At 40.9% G+C, this 16,998-nt stretch overlaps 1 protein-coding gene across 7 annotated transcripts in view; it reads left to right on the forward strand.

Moving 5' to 3' along the window:
- The window catches only part of RIPOR2 (RHO family interacting cell polarization regulator 2), a 157,394-nt gene that overhangs the window by 72,894 nt on the left and 67,502 nt on the right, over nt 1-16,998 (forward strand). For all 7 annotated transcript variants that reach the window (XM_075826557.1, XM_075826552.1, XM_075826553.1 and 4 more), the window contains exons 6-11: nt 1,223-1,276; nt 4,425-4,574; nt 5,122-5,185; nt 9,614-9,657; nt 11,744-11,869; nt 12,025-12,173. In XM_075826557.1, the coding sequence (XP_075682672.1) occupies nt 1,223-1,276; nt 4,425-4,574; nt 5,122-5,185; nt 9,614-9,657; nt 11,744-11,869; nt 12,025-12,173 (587 nt within the window). The remainder of the gene's footprint in view (nt 1-1,222; nt 1,277-4,424; nt 4,575-5,121; nt 5,186-9,613; nt 9,658-11,743; nt 11,870-12,024; nt 12,174-16,998) is intronic.

Consider the following 16,998-nt stretch of genomic DNA (forward strand, 5'->3'; position numbering starts at 1 on the left):
CCCTGCCGAGTATAGCATATACATTGCCTGCTTCTGGTCAGTGCTGTGCCTATTAGGGTATGTTCACACGCTTAGCAAAAAACGTCTGAAAAATACGGATCTTTTTTCAAGGGAAAGCAGCTCCCTGATTTACAGATGGTATTTTAAGCAACTCGCGTTTTTCGTGTCGTTTTTTTACAGCCGTTTTTGGAGCTGTTTTTCTATAGTCCATGAAAAAAATGCCTTAGGAAGGGACATGCACTTCTTTTTCGCGGGTGTTTTTTTTACAAGCCGGTTTTTGGAAATGAGGCATTAAAAAAAAACGCCCCATCGCAACAACGCCGTATTGCCCATTGAAGTCAATGGGCAGATGTTTGGAGGTGTTCTGCCTCCGATTTTTCGGCCGTTTACGGCCCGAAAAACTGCTGAAAATAAGCCGTGTGAACATACCCTTAGGGTTGTGGTTGCTACAAAACCCATAAACTTGAGGATCCATGCATGCTTTAGCATTAGAGAACAGCACACCTCAAGCGGGCCATCTGAAATTGCCCAATAATATAATTCCAGTAGATATTGCTATTAAAATGACTACTTTATTATTATTCTTTACAACGTAACCTCATCATATTATTAGCGTTTGCAGTGGGGCCCATGATCTTTAAGATACACATCTGTCTCTAACGCTGGCCATATATGAGCACGTTGTACAGGCCTATTTGATGAACTGGCTAAATTTAGGCTGCGTATCCTGAAATAATGCTTTTTTTCTGTTGGTCAGTAGTGTTTGTTACATAGGGAAATTCCAATATTTTATTCACCAATACAACACAGAGCTTCCATGAATATCTGTATCAATGTGTCATCTGGCCATTTACATCCATACTAAAGCAGATGAGGTCAAGCACTTGTAATAGGGAAGCTAAGTCCAGAGCAAGTTCATATACCAATCTATGCAGTCTTTGGGAAACCTTGCTGGCAAGTAAAGAACTTGGATGGACTTGATCCCTGCTCAGCAGTGGGATCCTGTGCATCCTTCAATAAATCAAAAAACATATATATTAGTTTAGAAAACAGGGATTCGAGTACGATTTTCTATAACTAGTTGCCTATCGACAGCTCAGATATGATTGAAAATAGCCTTCTTACAATAGAATAGTGATAGTTTTTCATTTATTTATTTTTAGCTGCCCAGTTTGTGTGTATATAGACAGACAAAATAAATATATATATATTTTTTTTCTAGCAAATCAAGACCATTGAGCGATATATAAGACGGCTGGAATTTCACATGAGTAAGGTAATGTGATCAGAAATGTGGAGACCTAACTTCCATGTATGATAAAATAATAATTTTTGGTAATGAGCATTGAGCTTGCCTCACTTTGGCGTGATCGAACTAACAAGTGGTCAGTTTTGTTTTACAATTGTACTGACCTGAATAGGCCACACAGATGTATTTTAGGCCTTACTATGTTCTTCATACTAGGTGGATTCTTACCCAGGATGACTGTCTGATATATTTTTTTTTTTTCCTATAATCCAATCTGTGGTTATCTTTACCTGTTTCATTTGGATTCCATATTTGATGTCCATTTTACCAGACCTGATACTTATTTTGTATGGCTACACGTCAGTTGATATTTTGAATGTTTAGTAAACCAAACCAGCTGTGTAAGTTTTGCAATGTCTTGGTCAAAATATTGAGAGTTAGCAGAATTTTATTTTCTTCGTCTTCACTTTGGGCTATTTTACACGTCTTTCTTTAAGGGCTCATTCAGACGAGCGCAATACTCGTCTGTGTGATGTGTGTTGAAGTCACTCACAAACACACGGACCCAGGCAATTAAATGGGGCAATTCACACGTAGTGTTTTTCACACAGCGTGTGTCCGTTGCATAAAATTTTCTGCATGTCCTGTACTGGTGCGTTTTCATGCACCTAGTCACCCATTGAAGTCTATGGGTGCGTGAAAACACGGACCGCACACAGACAACATCCGTGTGCTGTCCGTGTGTCACGTATCAAATACATTGAAAAGCAGAAATACATTTTTAAAATGAAGTGCTTGTATGGATGTGAAAAACGCATGCCACACGCAAAGCACACTGATGCCAATGTGCAACGCACAGGGTCAAGAAATGTAGGGAAAACGCTGCTTTTTTTACACTCTCAAATCTGACCCGCTCGTCTGAATGTAGCCTAAGAGGTGGAGTGCTCTGCATTTACAGACTGGTGCTAATCCACAGAAAAGAAGACATTGTTTTTGTAGTTGTTGTCCATAGAACCTGATGATATTCACATAAATATTTGATCAATATAGAGCCATAAAAAAATTGCAGCCCTAAAAATCTGCATACATGTATTATGTGTGTGATTCTAATCTGGCCTCAAACCTCTTAAAACCACTGTTTGCATATGTCTGTGTTTGGGGGTTTTGGGGAACAATAGAAGCTTATATAAAATATAGTAAATTGCTAAGGAGGTAATTGCAGATCCCACTCTTGCTCGTTCCTTTGTGCTTATCCTCCGCTACAGCTCTGTAGATCTATGTAACGGAGCTGCTATAAATAGAGTATTTTTTTTTTTTTTACTAAATAGCAGGGTTTACAGCTGTCTTGTGGTTGGTCATGTTGTTGCATTCTGTGCATATCTGCTTCTCTTTCCCTGGTACCACCTGTTGCCCTGGGTCTGTAATGTTTTAAATCACTTCCTGTTTAGTGCAAACAGATACGGTTTATTTGTGAATTCTTTTGTAGGGAACAGAAATTCCATAAATGTTTTATTTCTTCTATTAAGAATCCAGCCGTGTAGTCTAAGGCCCCATGCACACGACCGTGCTCGTAATTACGACTCGTAATTACGACTCGTAATTACGAGCATGGCCGGCCACGGGCAGCCGGCCGTTATTCCGAGCCGTGCTCCTATTATAAAGTATAGTAGCACGGCCCGTAAAAGAAAAAAATAGAACATGTTCTACCTTTTTCAACGGCACGGGCACCTTCCCGTGAGAAAACGGGAAGGTACCCGTGGCCAACAGAAGTCTATGGGCCCGTTATTTCGGGTCGTAATTACGACCCGTAATAACGGGTGTTTTTACGGTCGTGTGCATGAGGCCTAAGGGTCCATATTGAGCTCTTTGATTTCTATGTCCTTTTAAAGAGGACCGATCGCCTCTCCTGACTTGTCTGTTTTTAGTAAGTATTCCCCATAAAATAACAATTATAGAACATCTGTTTCTAGAACTCTGTTGTGCTGTTCCCCTGTTATTCCTCCTAGAAATGTATGAATAAATTGACAACTGGGTGTTACCAGTTGGGTGTGTATTCCCACTGTCTGACAATGTCCAATCAATGCAATAGTAGAATGATTTTTAACTTGCCTAGTGTCCATCTCATTGGTTCTTCTCTCTGCATTGCCTCGTTCTCGATCCCCATTTCTTCCATCCAACATGGCCGCCGCTGTCTCTGACATGCACAGAGATCGTAGTCTGCATGTCTAAGACACGCCCCCTCCTTCACTGCCCTCTAATGGACCAGTGCTGATGTCCGCACTGGTCCATCGCTATTGACACTTCAGAGGGCAGTGAAGGAAGAAAGGGCGCGTCTCAAGTCTGAGACAGCGATGGCCATATTGTATGGAAGACAACGGGGACCTAGAACAACAGAGAGAGTAGAACCAACGGGATGGACACAAGTCAAGTTAAATCATTCTTAAATCATAATCCTGAAAATCATATTCATTGTATAGATCATACAAAAATAACAATGTCTACAAATTACATGCTGCAAAAAACTATCCAGTGAAGAGTTATGGCGTTTACTTACATAATATAGCGCCACCTGGCGTACAAAGTGTAGAGCAATGTGTGCATTCACTTAATGAGCAGAGTGCTGCTGCTCAGTAACCCCTTACAGCCATTTCTTTGCATAGTGTTCCACCGTGCTATTTGGGGAGTCTACTGCAGAGGGTGTGCTCATTCCCCGGTTTTATTTAATTTATATTTTCATTGGTTTCTAAGGGAATACATACGGTCGCTGTCACACAGTATATATCTTCAATACTTGGAATCTCTCTCATATCTATATGCTGGGAAAGTAGGAAGAAACTATATTGCCAGCTGCCAGGGGGGGACGGAGACTGATTCTGCTCAGAGCGCCTTCACCAGCAGCGCAGAATAGCAGCATCAGCACATAGGAGAACATAGGGAAGGGAAAAAAAACTTTTTTTTTTTTTTTTTTTTTTATTAAGCTAGAAACAACACTTCAAATCATTTTAACATCTATCTGGACTATTGGTATGAAAATTATTTGTGGGATAATCCCTTTAACGATCATTTCTGACGTTTTAATTGTGTGTGTATATGTATGTGTGTGTATATATATATATATATATATTTGTAAATTACAAGGTTTTTTATTTTATTCATTTGAAATTTTACTTGCAAGGTGGATGAACTGTATGAAGCATATTGTATCCAGAGGCGCCTACGAGAGGGAGCATGTAAAATGAAGCAGGCATTTGCTTCTTCACCTTCTAGCAAGGCAGCTCGGGAGAGTTTGTCTGAAATAAATAAGAGTTTCAAAGAGTACACCGAGGTAGGTTCTTGAATATTGTCTAAGCTCCATTCACTTGTTACTTTGCAAATGTATATTTCCAGTAAGATGTGAGAGTAGCATCATAATCATTTAGGTGTTACGCTTCCTCAATGAGTAGTCACAGCAGAAGTGCTCTTCACTGACAATAAATCATTGATTACCCAACCTACCCATCTCCTGAAACATTATTTCTCTAGCCTAAGGTAGAACAACATAAAATATAAATTGCCATTCACATCAATGTTCGTATGGTTACACTAAAATAGAACAGGAAGTGTTGTCATCGTGACAGAAGCGGATTAATTTCAGGCTTCTGGCCTATATCTTCAAGCACTGATAATACTGCTAGAAAATAAGCTGTTTAACTATTTTCTTTATTTTTCATGTACACTTTAGTACTTGTAGTTCTCCTTATTTAAAGAATACAGTAGTCCTATAATTTAGTGGTATGAACTTGATTTACAACTTGGTATGACCCTCTTTGCTTTATAAACTCCGCTTCTATTTCCTTTTTGTTTACTGATGTCTTTGCCAATTAATTTTACAGAACATGTGCACAGTTGAGTCAGAAATGGAAAATTTACTGGGTGAATTCTGCATCAAAATGAAAGGTACTTTATTATTTATTGTCTGTACTATCTTGTGTCATTTTATGGTGCATGCATTCAGTGTCCGTTAGTGAAAGCAATTAATTTTTACCATGACTTGTATCATCTAATTTGTTAAAAAAAAGAATGAAAATAAATATATATATTTTTTAGATGGAGGCTCTGTCACCAGATTATAAGTGCCCTATCTCCTACATAATCTGATCGGCGCTGTAATGTAGATAACAGTGGTTTTTATTTTTTTAAAAAAGGTTACTTTTGAGCAAGTTATAAGCAATTTTAGATTTATTCTAATTAGATTCTTAATAGACAACTGGGCAATTTTTGCAAACTGGGCGTTGTAAAGAGAAGTGTATGACACTGGTAAAATTTGTGTGGGACTTCATGACAACACAGCGTGATCTCGCGAGATCATGCTGTGAATGACAGCACAGCGTAATATTGCAATATCACGCTGTACTGTGTGAGTAAGTCCCACAGAAACTTTACTGAAGTGTCGGGAGTGTGAATAGACATCGCATCCTGGCTGAAAGCAATGTCTATTCACAGGCATTGCAGCCCATTCACTACAATCGCCACTAAATGCTTGTTGATGACTCACCGTGAGCAAGAAGAAATGAAGGGGAAGCCATGCTCGTACGAGAGCTGCGGACCCTTCAAAACAGCTAATCGGCGGGGGTTACGAAAGTCGAACGCTGACCTTTTTATGTTCTAATTTTTTTTTCCAAAATGTGTTTTTCCTTCAGCCATAAAACTTTTTACGCATTGTAGGCAGGTCTAAATTGATAATACAAAAAGCTGTGTTTATCCTGTGGGCCGTATCTGACTTTAAGTTGATCGGAATCCTACAAACATCCACCATTTATTAGGTGATCAATTTTAGTGATAGCCTTTCTTTTCCCAAAAATTAACTTTGGTAATTTACTAATATTAAACCGGAATATATTACCCCAAATCGGTGTATTATCTATATAGTCCGTAAGTCCTTGCAAGTCTCTTCTAGCAAACAAAATTTTGAGGATTAAAGCTGGAGTTGGGTTTTTTGAATGTTTTAACTGTCCTGATTCCAGCAGATTGAATATATCTTCAAATCTATAATTATTATATACCTTTTAAAAGGCTCTGTTCACACAGGATTTTTCAGGCATAAAAAAAAATCTTCGCAGCATGTTTTTGTCTGTGGCCACTGAACACCGCAGGCAAAAAATGCTGCGGAAAACTTTTTTGCCTCCCATCGATTTCAGAGCCGGAACCGCGTCATGTTCCACCTCAAAGCCGTTGCGGAAAAAACCCCACCTCCGCCTCCCATTGAAATTAATGGGAGGCGGTTTTGGACGTTTTTTGGCGCTGATTCCGCTTCAAAATCCATGCCAAAATACCAAAATGGGCCCAAGGTGATTCTTAATTCTATTTCTATTCACTTTTATGGAGGGATTGGAATTGTGCAGCAAAATAAATACAACTTAAAATTGGACAAGGCAAGATCTTCTCTATTCAGTGAGCACTAAATACTCCCTGGTAAATCCTCCCGACCCCAGTCTTAGGCCTCATGCACACGACCGTATTTTTTCCCACCCGTAAATACTGGCGTAAATACGGGTCCGGTGTCACACGTATTCCACCCGTTTTGCACCAGTATTTACGAACCCGTGCTCGTAAATATGGGTCCGGTGTCACACGTATTCCACCCGTATTTACGAGCACGTTTTTGGCGGCAAAATAGCACTGCACTAATCGGCAGCCGCTTCTCTCTATCAGTGCAGGATAGAGAGAAGGGACAGCCTTTTCTGTAATAAAAGTTAAAGAAATTCATACTTACCCGGCCGTTGTCTTGGTGACGCGTCCCTCTCTTCACATCCAGCCCGACATCCCTGGATGACGCGGCAGTCCATGTGACCGCTGCAGCCTGTGATTGACCTGTGATTGGCTGCAGCGATCACATGGCCTGTAACGTCATCCAGGACCTCGGGCCGGATGTCGAGAGGGACGCGTCACCAAGGCAACGGGCGGGAGACCGGACTGGAGGAAGCAGGAAGTTGCCGGTAAGTATGAACGTCTTTTATTTTTATTTTTTACAGGTTTATACTGATCGGTAGTCACTGTCCAGGGTGCTGAAAGAGTTACTGCCGATCAGTTAACTCTTTCAGCTCCCTGGACAGTGACTATTTACTGACGTCGCTTAGCAACGCTGCCGTAATGACGGGTGCACACATGTAGCCACCCGTTATTACGAGAGCTCCATAGACTTCTATGGACTGTCCGTGCCGTTATTACGGCCAGAAATAGGACATGTTCTATCTTTTTTAACGGAACGGGCACCTTCCCGTGAGAAAACGGGAAGGCACCCGTCGCCAATAGAAGTCTATGAGCCCGTTATTACGGGTCGTGATTACGACCCGTAATAACGGGAGTTTTTACGGTCGTGTGCATGAGGCCTAAAGGATGATCTCCGGTATCCATACTGGAGAGTTCAGTAAAAAAGAAACAATTTTGGGTAAAATCTTTTTTATAAGTGAAATCCTTGATGCTATCAGGAGTGACATTTTCCTCCCTGATGTTCTCAAGAAGAATTCAGTTTGTAGTATTCCTGAATAACCTCAGAGATCTGGATACCCAAGTATTAAAAGTTTTACAGTACAGAGACAATTCCTGGAAATGCGGAGTTATAAATTGCATTCTTATTCAAAGGATTCGATATGGATTTTCCGCAGTTTATATAAGGTTAGATAGTTTCTCATATAATTTCAAATTATCTATCACATGTATAAAGAGATCTGAATTTACATGTAGAAGTATTTTGCAGACATAAGAATAGGGAACCCCTTCTACTTCCCATAATGGGGCTTCCCTTATGATCACAGTTTCCATGCTACTGTCAGTCTTAGTAATATGAAAAAGGGTTTTATGTAGTTCAAAAAATCAAATCCCTATAATCACTAAAGGTGATCCAATACGTTAGATGTCGGACGAACGTGCCGATTTCAGGAGGAAAAGCAGTTGGCCGAACGATCGTTCTGCCGACCGTTATTTTGTGTTTATGGCCATCACCGTAAACCTAGCCATTTTAATTGTTCGTACAAATATTCGGCAAGCTTTTCAGTCTTAGGCCTTATTCATACTAACATGTTAAACGTCCATGTGACGGCCATTGAAACAACACCCGTCACACAGACCTATATAATTCAATGTGGCCAATGTGTTTAAACGGACCGTGTGAAGGGTCCGTGAGAATATAGGACATGTCCTCTTTTTTTCACGCTTCACACATCCCTCCATAGACTCTAGTCTATGGAAGATGCGGGATATCACATCCTGCAGCGCAGAGCACGGATGCACCTCGAATGTGAAAAACTGCCGTTTTTAACATCCGAGATACGCAACGCCCGTGTGAATCTAGCCTTAGGCCGGATTCACACGAGCGTGTTTGGTCCGTGATATACGGTCCGCAGGTCGGCTGCATTTCCTGGACTGAGCACACTGCAGGGAGCTGGGCTCCTAGCATCATCGTTATCTATGACGCTAGAAGTCGCTGCCTCGCTGCGGGAAAACGGTCACATACTGAAAACATGCAGAGAGGCAGGGACTCCTGGCGTCCTAGATAACGATGATGCTAGGAGCCCAGCTCCCTGTACTGTGCTCAGACCGGGAAATGCGGCCGACCTGCGGACCGTATATCACGGACTGAACCCGCTCGTGTGAACCCGGCCTTATAGTGTTACGTCTTGGTGCACAAATTTTTTTTTGAATTAGAGCAATGGTCTGCAACCTGTGGCCCTTCAGTTCTTGTAATGCCACAACTTACTGAATGCCCTTACAGCTACGACCTTTAGGGAATGTTATTTGTTGCTGTTTCATATTGGCTGGAGAGCCATCAGCTGTAAAACATTGAATTCATTAGAACTATAACCATGAAGAGGTTACTCACAGTACGAAAATGAATTAAATATGCTCAAAGATAATCTAAGAAGTCACTTCATATTCGTAGCATAGAATAATCAGAACACTCCTAGATAAGTTATCAGAGACATGATCTTGCATTTTTTTTAATTCCAAATCATTTGTAACAATATGATTAGTTTCTTTGTTGGGTAGACAAAATCATATAAAAATCTGGAACCTTGTTTGGCCTAGTAGAATTGTTTTTAAATTGATGCATTTTCTCGTGTTGGTTTTTAACTAATTTTAGGTTTTGCATATGAATTACTTCTGCCACCTAGTGGTAACATACACATTCAATTCAAAGAAGCTTTATTGGCAGGACTAAATACACATTAGCATTGCCAAAGCAAGTAAAAATAAAGGGATGGGGGTGAAGGGATAGGGACACATCTAGGGTTGGGGTATGCAAGTCCATGGCATATCATGTCTAGTGATGCGGATTGAAAACTGTTTTAAACAATCAACTAAACTACAATATGTTTTTATTTATAGGCCTAGCTGGTTTTGCACGTCTATGTCCTGGAGACCAGTATGAGGTTGGTGAATTATTGATTTATTCAGTAGATGAAATGTTTAGTTGTACATGAGAACAAGACCATTTCACAATTATACTGGTTACTTACCAATGCTATTACTGTAGATCATTTGTAGTCAACCCGACATATTGTTAGAGGTTTTTAAATGTGGTCCTTGACTCCATCAAAGGTTCCGCACATCACATTCAGCCAAGATCAGATCAATGGGTAGTATGAGGTTTTTTTTAAACCGCTATATTTGTGACTGTCATTTTATATATATTTTTTTATTTTGGTAAAAATAAATTTGGACTGCTTTACATTTATTCTACTAAAATCTTTGTTTGTTTGTTTGTTTAGTTGTTTGTTTGTTTTTTATTTGTTTTTTGGCAAAATACATATGGGGTGAACAAAGACGACAGAGATATTTAAAAAAAACAAAAACATACATAGATATATAAGCATACGACTGATACAGCTTTTGGAGATGGGAAAGATGCCACAATTCCCACATAACAGATTCGCTCTTCAGTTTATCGTAAGGCAGAGCATTCAGTGTACATCAGCTCATGCCAGCTGTGCTGTATGACTTTGCCCTTCTCTTGGGGCTGCACATCAGGGCCATCCGCTGGCGACCCCTTGTGCGTCACTGCTGTAGATGCTCACAAATAACTGTAGAATAATGGCACCCCATTGCATCTAAATTATGTGCTAATTCTCAGTATAATGTATGCAGCTATATTGTGTTTTTATACATCTAAAAATTAGTATCCTACAGCAAGTATGGCCACAAGGATCCACATTTTTCCAGTATTAGAAGTGTTAAGTACTTGATTTTCAATGCTGATACAACCCATTGCTATATCGATGGTATTGATTCATCTTATTTTCATGCTTAGGCCTCATGCACACTTCCATTGGCCATCATAAGGCTGTTAATGACGGATCCGTGAAACATGGGCCGCACTTGGATGGCTTCCGTGTGCAGTCTGTTTCCCAGACCAAAGCGATGAAAAGGCCGAGACTGTTCCGTCAAAAACGGACAGTAGTAGGACCTGTCCTATTTTTGAGGGAACGGCCACACGGTTCCGTTAAAACGACGGAAGTGTGCATGGTCCCATTGAAATGAATGTCAGGATGCTATCAGTTAAAAAACAAAACAAAACGGATAGCACCCTGAAGAAAAAAACTGAAGTGGACATGAGACCTTAGAGTTGGACCTGACAGTAATTTGTATACATTTTTTTGGGGCCACCTATTCTCCGAAGCTGAATTTCCTCGTACGGTACATTGCAGCAGAGTTAATGTGAGGTATTTGGAAACCTGGCCTGGGCTACAAATGTTCACTAGTGCAGTTGTCTGCATTAAAGGAGTTTTACCGTAATCTATATTTATCACCTATCCACAGGAAAGGTGATAAATATCTGATCGGTGGGGGTCTGACCGCTGGGACCCCCACCGATCCTGGGAATGGGTTTACCTTGCTGTCCCCGTGAGCCCCATGTGAATGGAGCGGTACTGCGCATTCTTGGCCACCGCTCTATTCATTTTTATGGGGCTGCTGAGCAGAATCTTAAAATTAATTAAATCTATTTATTATCATTACGATTAAATCTAAAGTATCCGGTCATGTAGTTATCTATTCTTCCATATAATATGAATAGTATGTTATCTGTAACTGATTACATATAGGTTCTTGTAATAATAATGAGTGCTCCTCATTCTAGTTTCTAGTAGCATCCAGTAGAGAGCGACACCTGATTGTAAAGCTATGTGTTTATCGCTGGTATTTCAGGTGTATTTTGCTATAATAGAAAAAGAGGTTTCCTATTGTCTCAAGATCTGTAACTGGAAGGAAAATGAATATAAGCAGATTGGATGTTTTTTGGACCTTTGAAACAGACATCCATTTGTTCTTTTCATTTACATTGAAAGATCATTCTCCAGAATTGTCTTTCTCACTCACTTTGCTCGGAAATATCGTTAACATGTAAACACGTGTAGTTTTTACTTACCAAAAAGTGGAGTTAGGTCTTTATCTAATAGATGCAAAATGTGTAAATGATTGACTTTTTTTTTTTTTTTTTTTTTTTTTTTTTTTAAACAGATATTCATGAGATATGGAAGACAGAGGTGGAAACTAAAAGGCAAAATAGAAGTGAACGGCAAGCAGAGTTGGGATGGCGATGAAATGTTTTTTCTCCCTCTGGTTAGCAGCTTAATATCAATAAAGGTAAGTCTCTATTGTTTTAAACGTGTTTCACAAAGTTCTCCTGACAAATGTGGCAGATATGTGACAAAGAATATTCCTACTGGAAAATGAAACAAAGACTTGTACGCTACTCTATGTATTTCAGACTAACTGATTATGTTCTCTATTTATTTAAGGTGACAGAACTTAAGGGGATCGCCTCTCACATCCTAGTTGGAAGTGTTACCTGTGAAACAAAGGACCTTTTTGCTGCCCGTCCTCAAGCTGTTGCTGTTGACATAAATGACCTTGGTACTGTCAAACTTAACCTTGAAGTAACTTGGTGGTAAGTATCACTGATCTGAGAATTTTGCGTGTATGGCACAAATATTTCTTAATTAAATATGAACAATTCGACTTCGTTAGAAAAATAAGGGATTACTCGAGTTCTCTCAGATATTTGTCTATTGCTGTCCTGGACTGTAGTAAAAATGTCCCTAACTTTATTGTAAAGGTGGGTTTCAGGTTCAAAAATAAATTAAAGAGGCTCTGTCACCAGATTGTGCAACCCCTATCTGCTATTGCAGCAGATAGGCGCTGCAATGTAGATTACAGTAACGTTTTTATTTTTTAAAAACGAGCATTTTTGGCCAAGTTATGACCATTTTCGTATTTATGCAAATGAGGCTTGCAAAAGTACAACTGGGCGTGTTGAAAAGTAAAAGTACAACTGGGCGTGTATTATGTGCGTACATCGGGGCGTGTTTACTACTTTTACTAGCTGGGCTTTCTGAAGAGAAGTATCATCCACTTCTCTTCAGAACGCCCAGCTTCTGGCAGTGCAGACACAGCCGTGTTCTCGAGAGATCACGCTGTGACGTCACTCACAGGTCCTGCATCGTGTCGGCCACATCGGCACCAGAGGATACAATTGATTCTGCAGCAGCATCAGCATTTGTAGGTAAGTAGCTACATAGACTTACCTGCAAACGCCGATGCTGCTGCAGAATCATCTGTAGCCTCTGGTGCCGATGTGTCCCCGCTCGTCTGACACGATGCAGGACCTGTGAGTGACGACACAGCGTGATCTCTTGAGAACACGGCTGTGTCTGCACTGCCAGAAGCTGGGCGTTGTGAAGAGAAGTGGATGATACTTCTCATCAGAACGCCCAGCTAGTAAAAGTAGTAAACACGCCCCGATGTACGCACATAATACACGCCCAGTTGTACTTTTACTTTTCAACACGCCCAGTTGTACTTTTGCAAGCCTCATTTGCATAAATACGAAAATGGTCATAACTTGGCCAAAAATGCTCGTTTTTTTAAAAATAAAAACGTTACTGTAATCTACATTGCAGCGCCTATCTGCTGCAATAGCAGATAGGGGTTGCAAAATCTGGTGACAGAGCCTCTTTAAGGTCTTTTTTACATGGCCAGATTTCCTGGCTAGTAACTAGTAATGATCGCCAATACGAACACGTAGATTGGTGCTCGAATCATTGCTACAATGACATACGATTTTTTTGTCTTGTCGGCAGCATTTTACCTGTTTACATGTGGAGATGTGATGCCGACAAGCTATAATATTTTTTGGCTGCATAAAAAAAAATCTGATCAGCTGACAAATGAGGGTTTGCTCGTTTTGTTGGCTGATCGCTGGGCATGTAACACTGGCGGATAATCGGTAATGAGCATTTGAAAGTGCGCTTGTTCATCACTGTCCCTTGTAAAACAGCCTTTACGCTGGATTCACACCATGTTCACAGTATTTCTTTATACTGATTGACGCCGATTTAATTAAACATTAAAACTTTATTGCAAACTGGTAAGAACCTATATAGGGCTAAACGACATTTAGATCCAAGCGTGTGTATATGTAATATATATATATATATATATATATATATATACGCACGCACACACACCCAGTACACCGCCTCAATACTGTTGAAATAAAAACAAATATTTGACTGAATAGAGTATGGTTTGGTAAAGTCAAAACCTGCAGTAAAATGATGCACTACAGAATAACTGCACATAGACCATAGCAAATAACTGAACATAGACCTTGACAGGCTGCAATTTACATCTCAACCATTGGGTAGCCACACAGTCACATATAGTAAAGACATCTCGAACAGTATACCCCGTCCTTAGGACGCAGATACTATTGAACGCTATGGCAGAGCAGGGAGGTATCTCCCCGCTCTGCCATTTACTATGCTACAGGTTCCCAGGCAGAGTAGCTAATAGCGCTCTGCCTGGGACTCCAGCTCTGGGGAAGCACCAGACATCACTGTCCATATATGGACAGTGATGTCAGGAGGATGGAAGGAGTTACCAGGCAGAGTGCTAGAAGCGGCTCTGCTCCGGGACTCCATCTTTGGGGAAGCCCCTGACATCACTGTCCAAATATAGACTGTGATGTCAATAGCAGAGCAGTGTCCCAGGCAGAGTGTTAGTAGCGCTCTTCACGGGACTTTGGCTGTGGGGTTGCCCCTGACATCACTATCCATATATGGATGGTGATGTCAGGGTCTTCCCCAGAGACTGAGTACCGGAGTAGAAGCTTTACTAGCGCTCTGGCCGGAACTTCAGCTCTGCTCTGGACATCACTATCCGTATATGGATAGTGATGTCAGGGGCTTCTCCTGAAGCGCAATCCCCAGCCTGAGCATCGGCAATGCTCTGGCTGGGAATTCCGCTCCTAGTGGGAGCCCCAAAGGCGCTGCCTACAGGAAGGGAGACTTGTGTGGCACTACCAGGGAGGGGGCTTGTGTGGCACTACCAGGGAGGGGGTGCTGTGTGGCACTATCTACAGAGGTTACTAAATTTATGGGGGTACGAACTGGAGGCCTAACTTCTATATGGGGGTATAAACAGGGCCTAATGTCTATATGGGGGCCTACTAAGTCTGTGTCGCCCAAGGGCCCACATAAACTTGGAGCTGGCCCTGTATGTCACAAAACATTCGTATCCAAATATCTGACCAAAAAAACAAAGATATACAAAAGAACCAAGAAATTATCTCAACTATACAAAGACATGTGAATATGAACATGTAAACGGTCCTACAGGTTAGAAAACAAGATATTAATCAGTATAGTTAGTTTCCTACTGTACCAAATGTACATTAGTGAAAGTGGGCACCCTATAAAGTCAATCTCCTATACTGTTGCAATTAGATGGTTAGGTTGAAAGTTTTAGGGGATGGGTGGCATGTCCAAAGAAGCAGAGCAGGGGAGGCTCGCAGAGGAGGTTGACTGCAGCCATCTGTCCCATATTTTGAGTATGGACCCATTCTGGTAAGGAAGTTGTTCGGTGAGCTAATTCTATCAATTATTTTCTTCGCGCAATACAGCGTTTCTGTCAGAAAGATGTGAGCGTATCATGATTAGGAAAATGCATTTTTTTGGAACCGTTGTAGTTCCCATTTCATTTTAAAGCATACCTCCAGCAAACTGAACAAAAACCACCTCATATTAATCCCCATCCCTAGACGATTCCATCAATATCTCATATACTGTAGGATCTGTTTAGTAACATGAGTTCATCCCGTGTCATATAGGCAGACTGCATTGCACTTTTGTATTTGCACATAGCGGAACACTAGTTCCTTCTTTATGCAGTCATTGAGACCTCTTACATTCCACGTCAAAAAAGAAATTAAGTCGCTAGACATACCTGTGGCTAAAACAATAAAAGTGAGTATGAAGCACCCTAAAAATAGGGACCATGAACGATTGCGTACATTTAAGTATTCCATTGAAAGAAGAGCATGTAAAATTTGCTAGTAGGAAAAACATATAGTAAAGAACATATTACACCCGACCCTACATCCCACCCTACTCAAAGATAAATAGAACCTCAATATTCTAGACAGTAAAGAGACTAATAAGGTCAGTAGGCGTGTACATTTAACCCCCCTAGTGCAAAGGATATAAAGCAAATTAAGTATCCAATGTAGAATTTAGAGTCCTGGCATATATACACATGCTACTGTGGCGAATAAGTTAGACTGTTTAATGAGCCTTGAGAAAGTAGCCATCCTAGCCAATCTGGGCAGGTATTCAGTCAGTCCATAAAATTCTGTGAAGTGAAGAAAATTCCTTTTCCATCTGTGATGACCTTTTAGCTTGGCCGGGTACATCACAGCATATTTATAGCTTCTGTCATTGATCCTTCTTTTAGCAGTAGTGAATAAGACTTTTCTTCTGGATTTTGATGGAGATCTCTGGGTACACAGAAATGTTAGAATTGGCATAGGAAATTAAGCCATTTTTTCTGGTGAGACGTAGGATAATGTCCATGTCATGGTAATTTAGGAGCTTAGTGATAAATGTGCATGAAGGAGCTCCAAGAGGTCGAGGTTTGGGGAGGATTCGGTTCACTATGGAGAATTTGTCTCTGCCAAAGGTGTTGATTAGCAGGTTTTCCAAAAATTATTCAGGAGAGGAGCCCTCAGATCCCTCTGGAAGGCTCACTGATTTATAAGGTGCACCGACTATTTCTTGTGCATGGAGGTGCTGGTGTCGCTTGGAAAGAGCTTTCTCCACCTAGCCCATGCGGCACTATAAAGCAGCAGAGTGGTTCTCTAAAAAGCTGACACGATTTTAAACCTCCGTCAAGATGCACAACACACCCGTAAAAGGGTGACAGAGGAGGGAAATATCAACTTTGATTTCTTCTATGCGGGTTGTCTGCATAGTTTGGCAGGTATGAATAGCAGCTAACACTTTCAAGGTGTCAAGGTTAAAATGTATTGATTCCAAGGTAGCAGGTTCTGGTTCTGCATTGGGAAAACCCATAGTTAAAGAGCAGGTAGCACCTGGCAGGCTGGAGTCTGTTCCGTCAAAATACCTGCAGCTTTGAATTGTGCTTTCAAAGGAGCCATCACAGGACTATGAGTTTATCAAGTAGAGGTCTATATACCAACAGATAGAGCTGGTCAGTGAAATTCTTGGTTGAACTTGATGGACATGTGTCTTTTTTCAGCCGTACTAACTATGTAACTATGTAAATTATATGGGATGACTAGGTACCGAGCACTCCAGACATAAAACGACAGCGCAAGGAGGTGTGGGGGACAGGTATTACAGAAAGGTGCGGAGTCAGGCAGGCGGAGGGGGTAAGTACAGTAGTAGCATGCAGGTGACCTGCTAGCACGGTTG

This window comes from Rhinoderma darwinii, chromosome 5, assembly GCF_050947455.1.
Source record: "Rhinoderma darwinii isolate aRhiDar2 chromosome 5, aRhiDar2.hap1, whole genome shotgun sequence".
Taxonomy (NCBI): Eukaryota; Metazoa; Chordata; class Amphibia; order Anura; family Rhinodermatidae; genus Rhinoderma; species Rhinoderma darwinii.